The sequence below is a fragment of the Fusarium tjaetaba genome (genome assembly GCF_013396195.1).
Source record: "Fusarium tjaetaba strain NRRL 66243 chromosome Unknown NRRL66243_c0000077, whole genome shotgun sequence".
Taxonomy (NCBI): domain Eukaryota; kingdom Fungi; phylum Ascomycota; class Sordariomycetes; order Hypocreales; family Nectriaceae; genus Fusarium; species Fusarium tjaetaba.
Window position 1 is genome coordinate 20295 of NW_023501273.1, and position 14332 is coordinate 34626.

General features: G+C 48.0%; 5 protein-coding genes across 5 annotated transcripts; 4 read left to right on the forward strand and 1 right to left on the reverse strand.

The window, feature by feature from the left end:
• Positions 1 to 18: 18 nt before the first annotated feature.
• On the forward strand, positions 19 to 4165 carry FTJAE_4077 (serine threonine kinase; the record flags this gene model as incomplete). The annotated part of the gene is made up of 5 exons (XM_037350444.1): positions 19 to 1234; positions 1282 to 1462; positions 1507 to 1573; positions 1623 to 3948; positions 4002 to 4165. 5 exons carry the CDS (start codon positions 19 to 21, stop codon positions 4163 to 4165), a joined length of 3954 nt encoding a protein of 1317 aa, XP_037208757.1.
• Positions 4166 to 5188: 1023 nt separating this feature from the next.
• On the reverse strand, positions 5189 to 6658 carry FTJAE_4078 (uncharacterized protein; the record flags this gene model as incomplete). The annotated part of the gene is made up of 4 exons (XM_037350445.1): positions 5189 to 5540; positions 5801 to 5937; positions 5989 to 6154; positions 6210 to 6658. The coding sequence occupies 4 exons, from the start codon at positions 6656 to 6658 to the stop codon at positions 5189 to 5191; spliced, it is 1104 nt and encodes a 367-aa protein (XP_037208758.1).
• Positions 6659 to 9965: 3307 nt separating this feature from the next.
• Positions 9966 to 11009, forward strand: FTJAE_4079 (uncharacterized protein; the record flags this gene model as incomplete). Its single annotated transcript, XM_037350446.1, has 1 exon — positions 9966 to 11009. The coding sequence occupies one exon, from the start codon at positions 9966 to 9968 to the stop codon at positions 11007 to 11009; it is 1044 nt and encodes a 347-aa protein (XP_037208759.1).
• A 559-nt stretch (positions 11010 to 11568) lies between these two features.
• FTJAE_4080 (uncharacterized protein) lies at positions 11569 to 11832 on the forward strand (the record flags this gene model as incomplete). The annotated part of the gene is made up of 2 exons (XM_037350448.1): positions 11569 to 11706; positions 11758 to 11832. The coding sequence occupies 2 exons, from the start codon at positions 11569 to 11571 to the stop codon at positions 11830 to 11832; spliced, it is 213 nt and encodes a 70-aa protein (XP_037208760.1).
• Positions 11833 to 12588: 756 nt separating this feature from the next.
• On the forward strand, positions 12589 to 14052 carry FTJAE_4081 (serine threonine kinase Sgk2; the record flags this gene model as incomplete). The annotated part of the gene is made up of 1 exon (XM_037350449.1): positions 12589 to 14052. The coding sequence occupies one exon, from the start codon at positions 12589 to 12591 to the stop codon at positions 14050 to 14052; it is 1464 nt and encodes a 487-aa protein (XP_037208761.1).
• Positions 14053 to 14332: the final 280 nt, after the last annotated feature.

Here is a 14332-nt window from a genome sequence, read left to right on the forward strand (position 1 = left end):
GTTGTTCAAGTCCGCACAATGGCGATCGAAGCCAAACAGCGCGACCATGACCTCTTATCATTCATGTCCACTTTCCTCATTACGCATCAGCGCCTGGACTTATCCCTGACTCTGCTTAGCGTCCTCATCGACGACGCAAGTATTGACGTTCAAGTACGCTCCAACAAAGGCGGTTACTTCTCAGTCTGCCTTGCAAGATCAAAAGATCTTCTAGAGGCCCGCTTCCTCAATCGCAATGATGGCATATTGCCAGATGCAAGAAATCTTCCTGAGCTTGTTGCTGTCAAGATTCCGCGGCCAGATGGTGATTTAAACAGTGCCCGCAGTCGCAAGATGTGGTCTTCCATGGCGATGGAGCTGCAGATTTTGCGAAACAAGTTTATCAAGAACCATCCGAATGTCGTGCAATTATTAGGTATTTGCTGGAAATCCGTCAAAGATGGAGTGTTGATGCCTTCATTTGTACTTGAAGCAGCAGAAATTGACCTGGAAAAGTTCTTGGACAACCCCAAAGCGCTGGAGTATCGCAAGGTATTGGGTCTTGCTGTTGATATCGCGACTGGGGTTCGGGCGCTGCATGATGTTGGAATCATTCATGGCGACATAAAACCAGCCAACGTCCTTATCTTCAAGGATCCCCAACTCACGTATATCGCCAAAATTGCTGACTTTGGATCATCCCTCCTTCGATCAGATATCAAATCTCCCATGAAGCTCCCATTTGGCTCAGGGTTCTGGCAAGCACCTGAATGCCGAGACCATCTAGACGGCGACCAGCTTACCAAAGCGGATATATACTCTCTCGGTCTGGTATTATGGCGACTACTCGCTGGAGACATGATGCATTTATCACTAGACGCAGTGAAGGATAAAGGACTGACGAGAGATGCGTTCTTCAAACAGATGAAACGAAATGACGAGTTGAGAATTCCAGCTTTGGTGCATCATTGCATTATGGGCTTGGAAGATATCCTCGGCCCCGACGAGAAAGCAGAGCCCTCGAGAAGCATGTACTCGATCCACAAGATAGTTGACGACATGGCATCTGTTATTATGATGACATTAGTTCAGCCGAAGTCGCGATCCAGTATCAAAGCACTACTAGGGAACCTACGAATCGTCATGCATCAGTATCTCATATGGGAAGAGTTCCGTAGCATCTATTCCGATGACTTCAAAAAGAGTGGAACTACTAAAATGAACCCTCAAGAGCAGGACATATGGCTCCAGCCAGGTAAGCTTTCCCAACTTCCCAGCAAAGGATGGCGACTGATCAGACAGGCCTTGACGAGCCAACCGAGGACGATATCAAGAGAGTTCTACGCCTAGGAAGGTCGACGGAGTGGCTAAATCAGTCTTTCAGTCGCATTAAACTAGGGGGTTCGGTTTCAGATGTCCCTGGAATGGATGATATACCTGAGAGTGTTGCCGCTACTCATGTTGCCGAAACTTGGAAGCGATGGTGAGAGATCCCTATACCCTGGTAGGCTTTGCTAATTTGACTAGGAGAAAATTAAGAGATCCGAAGCCCGATGAGGCGATAACCCTTCGGCAGGGAAGAGCCGTTCTAGAGGTACGTGGAACTATGCTCAGAAACAAGAACGAACTGATCTTGTGTTTAGGCAGACTCATCCATGGGAACACTCAGGGTCTTACCGCCCGAGATCATAAGCAACGTTATGCGAGAAGTAAAGAAAGTCGCGAAAGATCCGAGAGAGGAACAAGCTCGTCGTACTGAGGCAGCATGGCAATACGCAATGTTTTATCTTCGAACCGTTCAGCTGCACCCCAAAAACCAAGGCACAATCGATGAATCACTCTCACTGCTTCTTCAAGCAGCAGAAGGAGGGCACTGCGGGGCTCGCGGGATTGTTAGCCACCTGCACGACTCCCTGAATCGGGACTTTCCAAGGTCGAGAGAGGTTGAGCTAGCATGGCTGAGGGATGGTGTTTGCCACGGAAGTGAGACTGCGAAACGTCGCCTGCAGTCTCTAGACCCAGACTTGTATACCCAAGCAATCGACCTACTGCGTACACGGTATTCCGGTCTTGGATTTGAAACCCCACCACAATACTGGGATCAAGAGACACTCTCGGATGACGAACTATTTCGCGAGACTCGAATCCGTCACCGGATTGGCATGGAGGCTAATCAAGAGCAGACTGTACTTCTCTGCACAACATCCAACCGTCTTCAGCTGTTAAAACAATTGACCGAACATGGCTTTGTCAACGTAAACCACGTCAACGAATGGAATGAGTCTCCTCTTCTATGGGCTTCAAGAGCAGGGCACAGAGACGTCGTCTTTCATCTGCTGGATTGCGATGCTGATCCCTCGGTCGCTAGTGACGAAGGGACTACTCCACTTCACTTTCTCAGCTCCTTTGATGACGAGGATATTCTTGAGGTGTGTCGACGACTGATTAAGGCTGGCGCAGATCTGGAAGCTCGTTCAAAGGCTGGACATCGATATCGGCGAGGCCTGGATTCAACGTACGGTGATGTTGATGGAACGCCATTGACATGGGCCGTGGCAGCGAATAATAGAGTCGCAGCCCAGGTTTTGGTCACTTCTGGTGCTGATCCGTTTGATCTTCCCGGTCTAGAGGTTTCGTACTCTGATACCTTTGGTGGCATGTCCCACGTCTCCCCTGTCTGGCTCGCTGCGATGAACCATCAATACTACATGCTCAAGATCCTGTTAAAAACTGTAACCAAAGAGAAAATCAAGGATTTTCTCAACAAGTACCGACGGAAGTTTGGGTCGAACGACATGTCTGGACATGACAACCCCATTATCGCTTGGTGCGTAACTTATGCTGCTCAAGGCATAGGTAGAAGAATTCTCTTACACGGTAAACAGCATCAAGAAGCGTTTACGAAGACTTTCGATATGTTGGTAGACTACGGCGCTGATACAGACGACATCCACCGACTGGCCGTTCAACACGGGCAGCCATTCGTGCTGGACTATATTTTCGGTTCTGGAAAGATACCGAAGCCAACGCCACGGAAGTGGATGGAGTATATTCTGATAGCAGGGGCGACACAAGATTGGATCACATTTGATGTGCTGCTTCGTCACTCACAAGCAGATAAGCTATCACCAGAACAGTGGCATCTTTACTACGGGTCTTTCACGGGTTTGCCGAACCATATTGAGTATTTGGACGTATTCAGGAAACACAGAGACCCGAAAACAGACTACTACCTTCATTACACCAAGGCCCTCATGAGCGGCAAGTTCATCCTCGCTCGGTGGTTTCACGACACCGGTCTGTGTGATCTCACACAGCAAGTCAGTACAGCAGACGAGACAATTCTGGGCTTACTCCTCCGTCGTTGTAAATCTTACTCCAACGCTACTCTTCAGCTCGAACAAGTCTTACAGCTGGATCTTCCCGACTCATGTTTCTGGAACGTTTGTAAGATGTCTGACTCCAGCTTCACTGCGCTTCATCAAGTTGCATATTTCCCTGAGTATCAGACCAGTAGTACTATGGCCAACACAGCGCTGAGACTGATCGTGCAGAAGTGGTATGAGCCAGAATATCTCAACGCTCAAGTCACAGAGGGGGAGTTCAAAGGGAGGACGGCACTGCACATAGCCGCACTGACAGCCAATGTCGGGGCTGTTCGGTACTTACTCCAAGAGGAGGAAGAGTCCCTTGACCTTACACTTCTGGACTGCAACAGCTTTAGCATCGTCGACACAGCAGCTTGGGGATTAATGAGTCAACAAGGTCGCATTAAACTATGGGATCTTCCTACAGAGTATCACAAGTCTGCTGATTTAGATCACTGGCGAAGTGTCATGGAGATCCTCGTGCGGCTGCTGAAGGCCGGGGCCAAGCCCAATAAGATTGGTCTTGCTGTGACGAGGACTGAACAGGAGAAGATCCAGGTTTTTGACCTTGAGAAGTTTAAAGTCTTTACTGTTCCGTTTCGTAAGTATATTGAACCGTGATGTGAGCTTGAGCATGTTGTTGACTTGTGATAGTGTTCTTTGGAGACAAGTTCCCCGAGGAATTGGGAGAGGAGAGATTCTGGGTTGAGGTTTCGAAGCTCAAGGTTGATCAGACGTTTTTTATTGCGAGTGCCGAGAATCTGAGCGATGAGGAGAGAGAGGCTGGAGTTATGACAAGGGTGGCGTCTTTCTACTAACAAGAACGTCTAGACTTTTAATCTTTGGTGGTCGCTCCATTGTGCAAGTTAAATATGAGGACGGGTGGACAAGGTCTTATGATGAGTTTAGGTAAGGATCATCAAAGTTTTGCGAAATCATCAAAATCTAGACTAAATGTACCTAAAAATCATCATAAACAGCTCTCCGACATTCAGCCAGTTGAGCTTGATTCCTGTCATCCATCTGGATTGTGGTAATCGATAATGGACTGTCGTAGGCAACTTCCTTCTCATTTTAAGGTCTTCTTTCGGACACTCCAGGCATCTTTGGCTTGTCCCTCTCAATTCGTCACAGCAGCCTCAACTGTAGTACTGCCATCGAGATTACCATCACCAATAGCGACAACAACAGTAGCAGCAACAAGATGCTGTGACAGGCCTTTCGAGACGTTCTCAAAGCTAATGGTCAATCGCTTCACTGGCTTTTCAGGCGTGAACAGGGAGAACAACAACGCAGCCGGCAACAGCAACACCAGCGACCACGTCTGTCTGGGTGATGGTCCTTGATACAACGGTGAAGGTGGTTACAGCGGTGGCACACTTCTTCTCCTCGGTGGGTTCTAGGTGGAGGTTTGTCCAGTGGCTGCCTGACTTGCGCCCTACCCTTCAAGAAGTGAGCCTCTCGCCTACAAATCTCAATCTTCCATCGTCAACAGCGCTCAGCGAATGAAGAAGTGGCGGCAGATCGAAAGAGGATTCAGGGTCTAGGATCGGAGGTCAGGGAGCCAGATCATCACCGTCCAATTTGTTCTTTAGCTGGGAATACAGTCGATGCTCAGATCTAGTTCCTATACGCCTCTATTCAGGCCCGAGGGCACACTCAATCAGACTATGGATGACGGCGGCCTACAAGGTTAAGCTTTAGGCTGCGAACACAGATAATGAATGACAACACGATATTTTTCCCCCTCATATAAGCTTTTACCCAGAAGCTTTCACGATGACCAATAAATCTTGTTGCAAGCCCTAGGGCATTGCGGAAGAGACCAAGAGGGTGCACACTCAATCGGAAATTGGACGCGCAAGGTCCATGTAGAGCATGTCTTCGGGAGTCGGCCATTGTGCAGCCTCCTGAAACACTTTATATTCCAGTGTAAATGGCAACTTCAGCGCAGATTTCCTATCCCGCCAAGGAACTTGGCGATATCGCCCGTGATTTCGCAGTGGTGTTCTTTTCAGTATCTCCACCATCAAAAGCCAGCGGGTTCCGCAGCCTGTGCCACATGACGGATCATCGCACCAAAGCACCCCCTTGGTGTTGTCGTTGAAGATAGGATGCTCGTCCGTATCGAATGTGAGGTTGGAAAGCCACCCAAAGCTGTCTGGGCCGGTGTTCTCCGAGAGCATCAGAAACCTAAGGATAATATAATCACCCTCGTACACCCAAAAGTAACGAGCCCCGCAATGGCGGCAATTATAGCCATGGTTTGAACATTTGACCTTTCGACTGTATGGAGCTTCGAGTCTGTGAACGGGCTTCCCAGAGGCGAGGAAACAATTGCATTCGTCGGATATCATACACGCCACGATTGAATCAATCTGTGTCGAAGCATGTTGGCAGAGACCCTCAACGCCATTTTCCTGCAATTGCTTCAGCAGACACGCCTGCAGTACTGCCATTCCTGGAAACTGTCGTTGGTTGATCTTGACCATTGGAAAAGATTTAGAACACTTAATTGCTTGTATGCCTTTTGAGTAGGACGTGCGCATCCACGGGTGACAGCCCGTGACGTTTGGTAATTTCTCAGCTCCTTTGATAATCGCAGCGTAGTGATCCGGATGTCTGCAGTGAGCATACATACCTTTCCAACAATTCGTTTGCAGCTTTGCTGAGACTTTGACATGCTCGCAAAGGTCGAATTGGCCCAGCAGCCCCACGCAGATATTGCCTCCTTTGGTATCTTGCGGGAAAAGAAGTTCTGGGTGGTTTCGATTGCATCCAGCGCAACGGATAGGTTGCCAAAGTCTCTGGAGTCGTGTTTCCAGTTCACCCGTATCGAAGAGATTGCCACAGGGTTCGCACAGTGACCTTCGTAGAAGGATTCTCTTGACCAGGCGGACTTCATCACACATGACTTCGATCATGCGGTAATGCTCATCTTCCAACTGCAGGTTCTCCCGATAGAAACTGCCAAACGTAAGATCATTGTCTAATTTGCGTAGGACCTGACATGTCTGGCTCATCATGTACCTCGAGCTATGAGATACAAAGCACATGATGTGAATCAGTAGCTCTGGTGGAAGTTGCAGTAGTCGACACCCTTGGTTTTGTTGACATCCAAGCTTCAGGGGCTCGATTGGCACCTGAAGCTCTATATCTCCTGGCACGGGTGTATCCAAGTGGCTCGCTGTTTCTCTATCATAGGATTTTAGGTGAGAGACCTCGTATGTTCCTTTCCTGGGTCGGAATCGGTCACAAATACGTTGGCTCCAGGATGATGAGTACTGTGGCTCTAATTTGAAGTGAGGCATTGTGGCGATGTTTATAGATAATCAAGGACAAGCTAAAGTAGGTTGGAGGGATAAATAAGAATCAGGAGAGATAAATAAAAGAGTGGGTGTGTTTTGTAGTATTGCCTTCATTGTCATGCGGCCATCTGAGTTGCAAGTCAGAAAGGCTAACAGCAGAAAGACGTAGCAGGAATACACACATCATGCCAGAGCTTCCATGCCCTATAAATAAACATTTTCTCAAGATCACCCGGCGAATCAGCTCTTAAAGTTCTCACATGACGCGGCTCCTTGAACTTTGTATAAGCTCAGCGAGGTGCGGAGTCCATAACCTTAAGGCATGCAAATGCTCTCCGCAGTCAACAAACTTCCCAATGCCCACAGTGATCAGAAGTTTGATTGAGATTTTTAAAGTCGGTATACCAGTTCAAAGAGGTCGGAAATAACTTTACAAATTGCCATTCTTACCTACCGCCAATCTTTTGGCTCATGGAAGATACTTTGCTTAGTGGTACTCAGCTGGCTGATGACTCCAATGAGATTCGAAAGTAGGAGAGAAGTGACTGGTTGATTCCTCGAAGCTTGATGGAGAGAATGAGCGGTCCGGATCTGTATTGAGTTGCAGTGGCTGCCAGGGTCCAAAGCATAAGCTTATGATGAGACTTTACCAAAGTTAACTAAATTCATATAAAAGAATCTCAGTCCTAAACAATCATAAGCCCCACTAAATGCTAACTAAATTATTCTAAATATATTATTAAATTTGCTTTCTTATGGATTCCACTAAATCTTAATGATTCCCTGGTTCGAGGGTCCGACACCACGACGAGAAGTCGCGTTTGGTCCCCCAAAGAGGCCTGGGAAGTTATCATCCTTATCTGGAGTGAGAGAAGCTTTGCGTCGTGCTGCAAATGCGCGGTAGTGCCAGCTCTTGGCTATGGAATTGCTGTCATAAGCCTGCTGCTTAGGATGTGCTATCTTTGTTTCATCAGCCTTTAGTGCAGAGCTGGAAGACAATAGTTTTTCCTCCCTTTGCCTTATTTCATTAAGGCCTACATAACATGCGCAGCAGCATCAGTGACAACAAGAAAGCCATCTCCCCCTCCACCTCCCCCTCCCCCTTCGGTTCAGAGTCTCTCTCCCATCTCGACGTATCGGTCAAACCCATTTCGATTGGGACCAAATCCAAGGTGATTTGGTTCCTGGAGATGAAGGCCAGGCTATGCCCGACACCGGTTTTGTGGGTGCAAACGTTCACATCAATCCCTCGGTGAGAACGGCCCCATGGAGCAGATATGCGCTCGTGACCCTGTCGTCCGGCTCAACGCTATCAAGCAAAACATTCCCACCAACATTGCCCATTTTTCGAGCCACCTCAATTACGAAGTTTCAAAAACGATCGTACCAAATGCAACAGTGCCATCACTTCTTATCGTCAAAAATTCGACCTTGCTAGCACACGCCAACGACAGCAGCAACAACAGCTAAGTTTGTTGAGTGCTTCTCCTCGGCACCAGCGGTGGCTCTCACTGTCCCCAATTACCGTCGCGGCTCGCCTAGACACCTTGTCCGTGCACAGGGTGAACTATCTTAGGGGTGGATGGGCAAAGGAGAAGGGGGCAGACAGAGATCCGCCCTAGGAGATCTCTTGCGATGAGATCCTTCGACTTGTTTCGCTTCAACCTTCACAGTAACCTCAGCAGCAGCAGAGACAACAACAACGGACGCCACCTCCACCTCGACGTGCATCTCCGATTCGGAGCGACTCTCCAATGTCGACGGTTCGACCACGTCCGGCGTCGATCCCACTTCTGTGACGAGGCAAACCACGTCCAACACCCCTGACGAAAGGCAGAGTGAGGCATCGAATTAGCCAGTTATATGTTGCTTGCGAGCGACATCAACAGCAACAGTGGCATTAGCAACGACAGCCACGCCTGTCTTGGATGTGATGATCAACACCATGGTGAAGGCACCCACCAAGGCCGCGAAGAAAGGGGGAAATTTGGAGATAGGCCAAGGGCCCAGTGTTAAACGACGACAGCGATTCAATCGAGGCTAAACAGGCGTGCAGCGCAAAGAGATCCAACGCATCAAGAAGGATATTCACGCCCTCCAGAGCCACCATAAGGCTGTTAATAGCGTCCGTTTTGTTTCTGGCTGCGATGCTCGTTTTGTTTGTGGCTCTTTTCACTCTGTCTCTGGCGTTGGGCCCAGCTCTCAGTCGCCGAAGCAACACGTCAATTAATATCTGCGACTCAACTGTCGACAGTATCGCAAACTCGGCCCCAGGAGTACCTCAAGCGTGCCATCGTATCTGTTGATAATGGCACTCATCTGTGCGGCCCACTCCCTCAATCTGGTGGGGAAAGGGGCGGACACTGTCCGGTGGCGGATGGGCGAGAAGCAAAGGTACAGTATGAGCTGGTATCCGTTATCATACCTACACTAGACACAGTTTGGAGTTGGTCATTTTGGTTGGCGGGCGGAGTTCTGCCGGTCGGAAATCCGGTTGGGTTTCAAGGAGGATAAGTCGTTCCCCATGAAGGCAGTCCAGAGTCTTTCAAACTCGCATCGGCGGGAAAAAAACACCAGTTAGCTCGTCCCAGCTGCCGCTACTCTGTTTGAATGAAACCACATCATACTGACACAAAACAAGGCCTGAGGATCTGGGTGGGGCCACGGAAATACGAATTTGGGGGGAGGATGGAGGCTGGAAGCAACGAAAACTGATTCAGAGCCTTAATTGTCTTTGACATTCACCATAGTATCGCTTGTTTTCAGGACAAAAAGTCTAACATTTGAGTCTTTCATCATAAAGCTTATGCCTGCCACACTAAGCTTTGTCAGTCTTTTGTGTAGGTTACCTAAAGCTAAAAATGGAAATGCGGTCGGTGAGTGGAGGTGGCTTGGAAATCACCCCTCTTAATGAAAAGTGTAACCTGTGTTGTGGTGAAACTTTGAGAGTAATTGATCTTTCTTGATGAATTTCTGCATTTTAGAGTTTCTGATCTCTGGCTTTCTCAGACGCTCCGTCCATTTTCCCAGGTATATAACGCTCGCCTATCATATCTTCTTTCAAATCAGTGATTATTATTTCACCCCACTCGCAAGCATCATCACCATGCCTCGCCTCAAACTAGAGTATAGCTACTCATCTTCAACGATAAGACGGCTTCTCAATCCCAACCGAGGCACTTATCGCGTTCCTATTTTTCAAGGAGAAGAGTTATTCGCTTCAGGCGCGCCCCTACCTGACGAAGGGCTCGAGTTCAGAAATCAACGAGTTCTACTACTGCTACTTCCACAAGAGCTGTTGGTCCTCATAATGCTATTGCTTCCCCACAGCTCTCTCTATATGATCCGTCAAACCTGCAGCGCCATACGCAATTTGACCGACGACTTCAAGTTCCAGGCTTTCCAGACGGATATTCTTCGAAGTGGCGAAGAGCACTCCTGTATCACCAAAGGGGGGTTCGGTGAGCTTCGAAAGATTCAACAGATACTGCTACGAAGATCCCTATGTACACCTTGCGGACGCCTATTTGACTCGGGCGAATTGGAAAGCAGATTAAAAGAACTGTGGCGACCTCGCTCCTGCATCGGATGTCATTATGAGCATCCAACACTTCTATTTCCCCAAGGTCAGAAAGTGGTCGATAGATGCGTTGGATTACTGGGCAAACTTGCCGTTTGCAAACATCTCAATATTACCGGTAAGATCGAGTCGTACGTGGGAGGCAAGACAGCGATCCACTGTCCAGATCCAGAACATGTGCTTGTCGGCAGAAGGGACTTTGGAGATCTACCAGACTTCCAAAAGTATCGCGCAGGCATTTGCGTGGACTCAACATACAAAAGGCCTTATGCAGAATTGTTCAGAACATTCCCGTTGGCAAAGATCAATCCTCAACAATATCCCGACCTGGAAGCTCTGAAGAGACATCTGATGAATCAGATAAGACAGTTGGAGCCGGGAAGCCTCTGCCTCCATGCTGCGAATCAACTCGATTCCATCGTGTCATGTCTTGTCTCAGATGACTGCGTTCTCGGGAAGTACTCCCGCTATGCTTTCCCTGACTCTAAGCTGCCTGTTTATCATGGAACCCATTTACCATCTCGTATGTGGTCTTTGTGTTCTGGACACCAATACCGTTGTCGCTACTGCGATGCCCAATATTGTTGGGTTCTCGAAGAGGAGTATGTTGCACTTTACGTTCATTTTCGAATACGCCACGTTCGTGCGGATAGCATGGATTGGCTTTCGAACCTAACTTTCGATAGCAAGGAGCACCCTATATTGAACACCTCTACTGAGGGCATACTGTGGTGCAGCGACCCTTCTTGCGGTACGAAACGTGGCTATCGCTGACTGAAGATGGTGGAAATCTTCAAGAGATCTACAATTCATTGGCATCAGATGAGTTTGAACATATTTGATCGGGAACCCGAATTTATGGTCATATTCCCTTTGAGCTTGGAATACCAAACTTTTGAGGAGACATCAATTTGGGAACCTTGACTTACGCGCTGGGACTAGCTTTGGGGATTCCTGTGGAATGAGATATTCAAGGAGTGGAAACCTGACGAATTGTGGATCATAACAAATATCTAGTTATTCCTTCGCTTCGTTCGGTAGCTTTTATCCAGATTGCCATGATGTGACCTTCAACAAAGACTACGTGTGTGAATTCAATGTGGGGTTCCAAGCGAGCTGTATTGAGTCTCAAGCAAGAACTTAAGCCAGCGGGATCAAAAAGCTAAGGTTTGAATGATTCATTCACAGCCCCAGCAAGAATCGTCTTGAGCAAGTTGACTCAAAGTTTATTAAGTAGCGCATGAGATATAAAGTCGCGTCCATATCTCTGAATCTCGAACTGCTGTTTCATTCAGGACCATTACGCCTCCCAAGTAACGACACCATATTAAAAATGTCTCACCTTGAAGTGCTTGATATTATCATCCTTATTCTGGAAGGGTTGTTGGGCATCGTTACAATATGCGAATCGGGATACAAGATCTATAAAGAGTACAAGTCTTACATGGAGGACAGAAAGAAGAGAATGAAGGTCAGTTCGGATTTGTTACCTATCTGCATCGCAGACTAATATTGCCTGCAGAATAAGATGATGCGGGATTGGGATGGTCCGGACGAGAATGATATGGAGATGGGCTGGGGAGCAAACTCCTCCTAGACATCACCTCCCTACTATCGACATGGCCAAGGAGATTACACGAGAGAACTGAGTCTTACAACAGAGGTTCAAGATGCCCCTGTGTGGAAAGGGCTGGAGCGATTATCTGACGAGCAACAAGCTGTGCTTGATGATGAGCAACTAGAGCATGAGCGCGTATGGGAATTTGAGTTGGACAAGATGGAACGCGAGGCCAGACGAATACTTCCGGGTGGTTTGCCTTACGGGAAGTCAAGCTACAATATGAGGTGAAAGATCGTCTAGGTCACGAAATTCTTACACATTCAATACATGCTTATGAAGATTAAATACAAACTGACATGCTTGAAATGACCGGAGATTTACGTCCAGTTCTGGGGGATCGGATGGCGGATGAGGACGGAATAATCTCTAAATATTACAAGGAAGATTCAGTGTCTTGGTCTGAGTCTCATATTTTATCCTTTTTCTGAACACAAATGCCAGGGAAAAAAGCTTATAGCCACCTCTTCCAACCTCAAAACAATTTCTAAACTGTACCCCGTAGCTAGGTGTGTTACTTGCAGTTGAGAGTTGTGGCTGAGAGCTTAAATCAGCACGAAACTTAGATAATTTACAGAACAGAAAACGCACAAAAGTTAATAAGTCTCTCGAGGAGTAATCCATTATCTCTTGACGTCATACAAGAACATCATTCTTATTGATAAGGGCCCTGGCACCTCGGAACCTCCCTTCTACATGTTCCCAGCACCAGTCTCCCAGCTACGACTTCACAAAATGGAAGATATTCTGGCCGACACCCACTTGCTGGGCAGAAACTTCTTTGAGCAACTATACCGTAGGAACAACTCAGTAACGACGTTAGTTTCTGCTGAGGCCCGATACGTTGAGCCCGGCTACCATGAGTGTTACGTGGTCGGTGCGCCGTACAAGGAATCCTCAAGCGTATGGGACCGCGCGCATGTTGTCGGGATCGATATTCCTCCTGATCCAGAATTTAGCTACAAAGAAGGTGTAGAGCGACTTTTGGATCTTGCCAGGGAGGTGTTCCTACACCAACCAACAAGAGTCTACCTGTTCGGTCTCTTCGAGACGGGCAAGCAGAGGGAGTTTTGGGTCTTTGACAGGACTGGACTCTACCGATCGGGATTGTTCGACGATGAATGCAACCTCCAAGCCTTACTCGATCGGTATGGAAACATGACTGAGCTTGAGCTTGGCAAGAATCCATTTATCAAGCAAGAGCTCGGTGGGCCCCAGTATATGTACATCAAGGGCGATGAGTCCCAAATGGCGCCTTACGAGTCCGATTGCAGCAGGGGATACAAACTTGTCCTCGACGAAAAACCTGTCTCAATCCCTCGCGAAATTGTCAGTGTAAGGCCGACTTGGTATCGCGCCACAGACAAATTCAACAACATGTTTCTTGTCAGATTTTCAGGAAAGAAACTAAACCAGGATGAAGAAAAGTTCCTGCGTCGAACCAAGGAGCGTAATGTCTGGGGCATCATGCATCCCATCGACTACCAATATATCGAGGCCGGGCGCCTATCTTGTACAGTCATGCCCCGCTTTGGTCGCCCCATCGCCTACTATGACACTGTCTTGGAGGTTCTCGAATGCATGCGTGACGCAATCAAGGCTCACCGATCGCTGTACACAGATGCCAAGATTCTTCATCGGAATATCTGCTTACACAACCTCTTCATCCCCCACCCCGAAAATAACAGCCCAGACGCTTCCAAAGGAATTCTCTTCGGTTTTGACACCGCCATGGACTTGGAGATCGAACCCAAGAAACCCTACCAGCTGGATGGGACCGAGTCATTCGTTGCCATTGACTTATCGCGCAGCAGCGACGGTCGCGTTGTTCCTACATATCGCCACGATCTCGAGTCTTTCTTCTACGTGTTCTTGTTCATAGCAATCGGTGGACATCGGGGGCTACCTGGCGAAAGTCGATTGAAGCTGTGGCGGGCCGGGGTCACGACCTGGTCAGAGATCGCTGAGAATAAAAGAAAGGACATTTCCAGCAACGACAACTTTGCTGCCATCCTTGCCGAGTTTCGCCAAGAGTTCAAGGGTCTAGAGAGTCTGGCTTATGCCCTTCGCGATGTGCTCTTCTTCCCTGATGGAAACAATTTCTTTACAGGCACGAATATGGACGTCGAGGCCACGGAAAAGCTGTATGGTGGCATGATTGGCGCGTTTGAGAAGGCGGTTATTGAGAAAAGAGACTAAAGCTGAGGACTGTTGTAGATGCATGGGCATTAAGTCTGATATTACCATGATCGCAAGTCGCGAAAGGATGAGAATTGTCAAAGATTTACTAGGGAAGACCATAAAACTTAGGACCTTGGCCCTAAGAATTACAAAGCTTTAGGCAAGCTCTTCTAATTTAGACGACTCTTTAACAAGTTTATTTTGGGATCCTCTCCTGGGGTGCACTAAGACTCTATTAAGCAATTCAGGCTGAAGCCCATGATCTTCGATTCTTCCCCGAACACGACAGATTACGGGG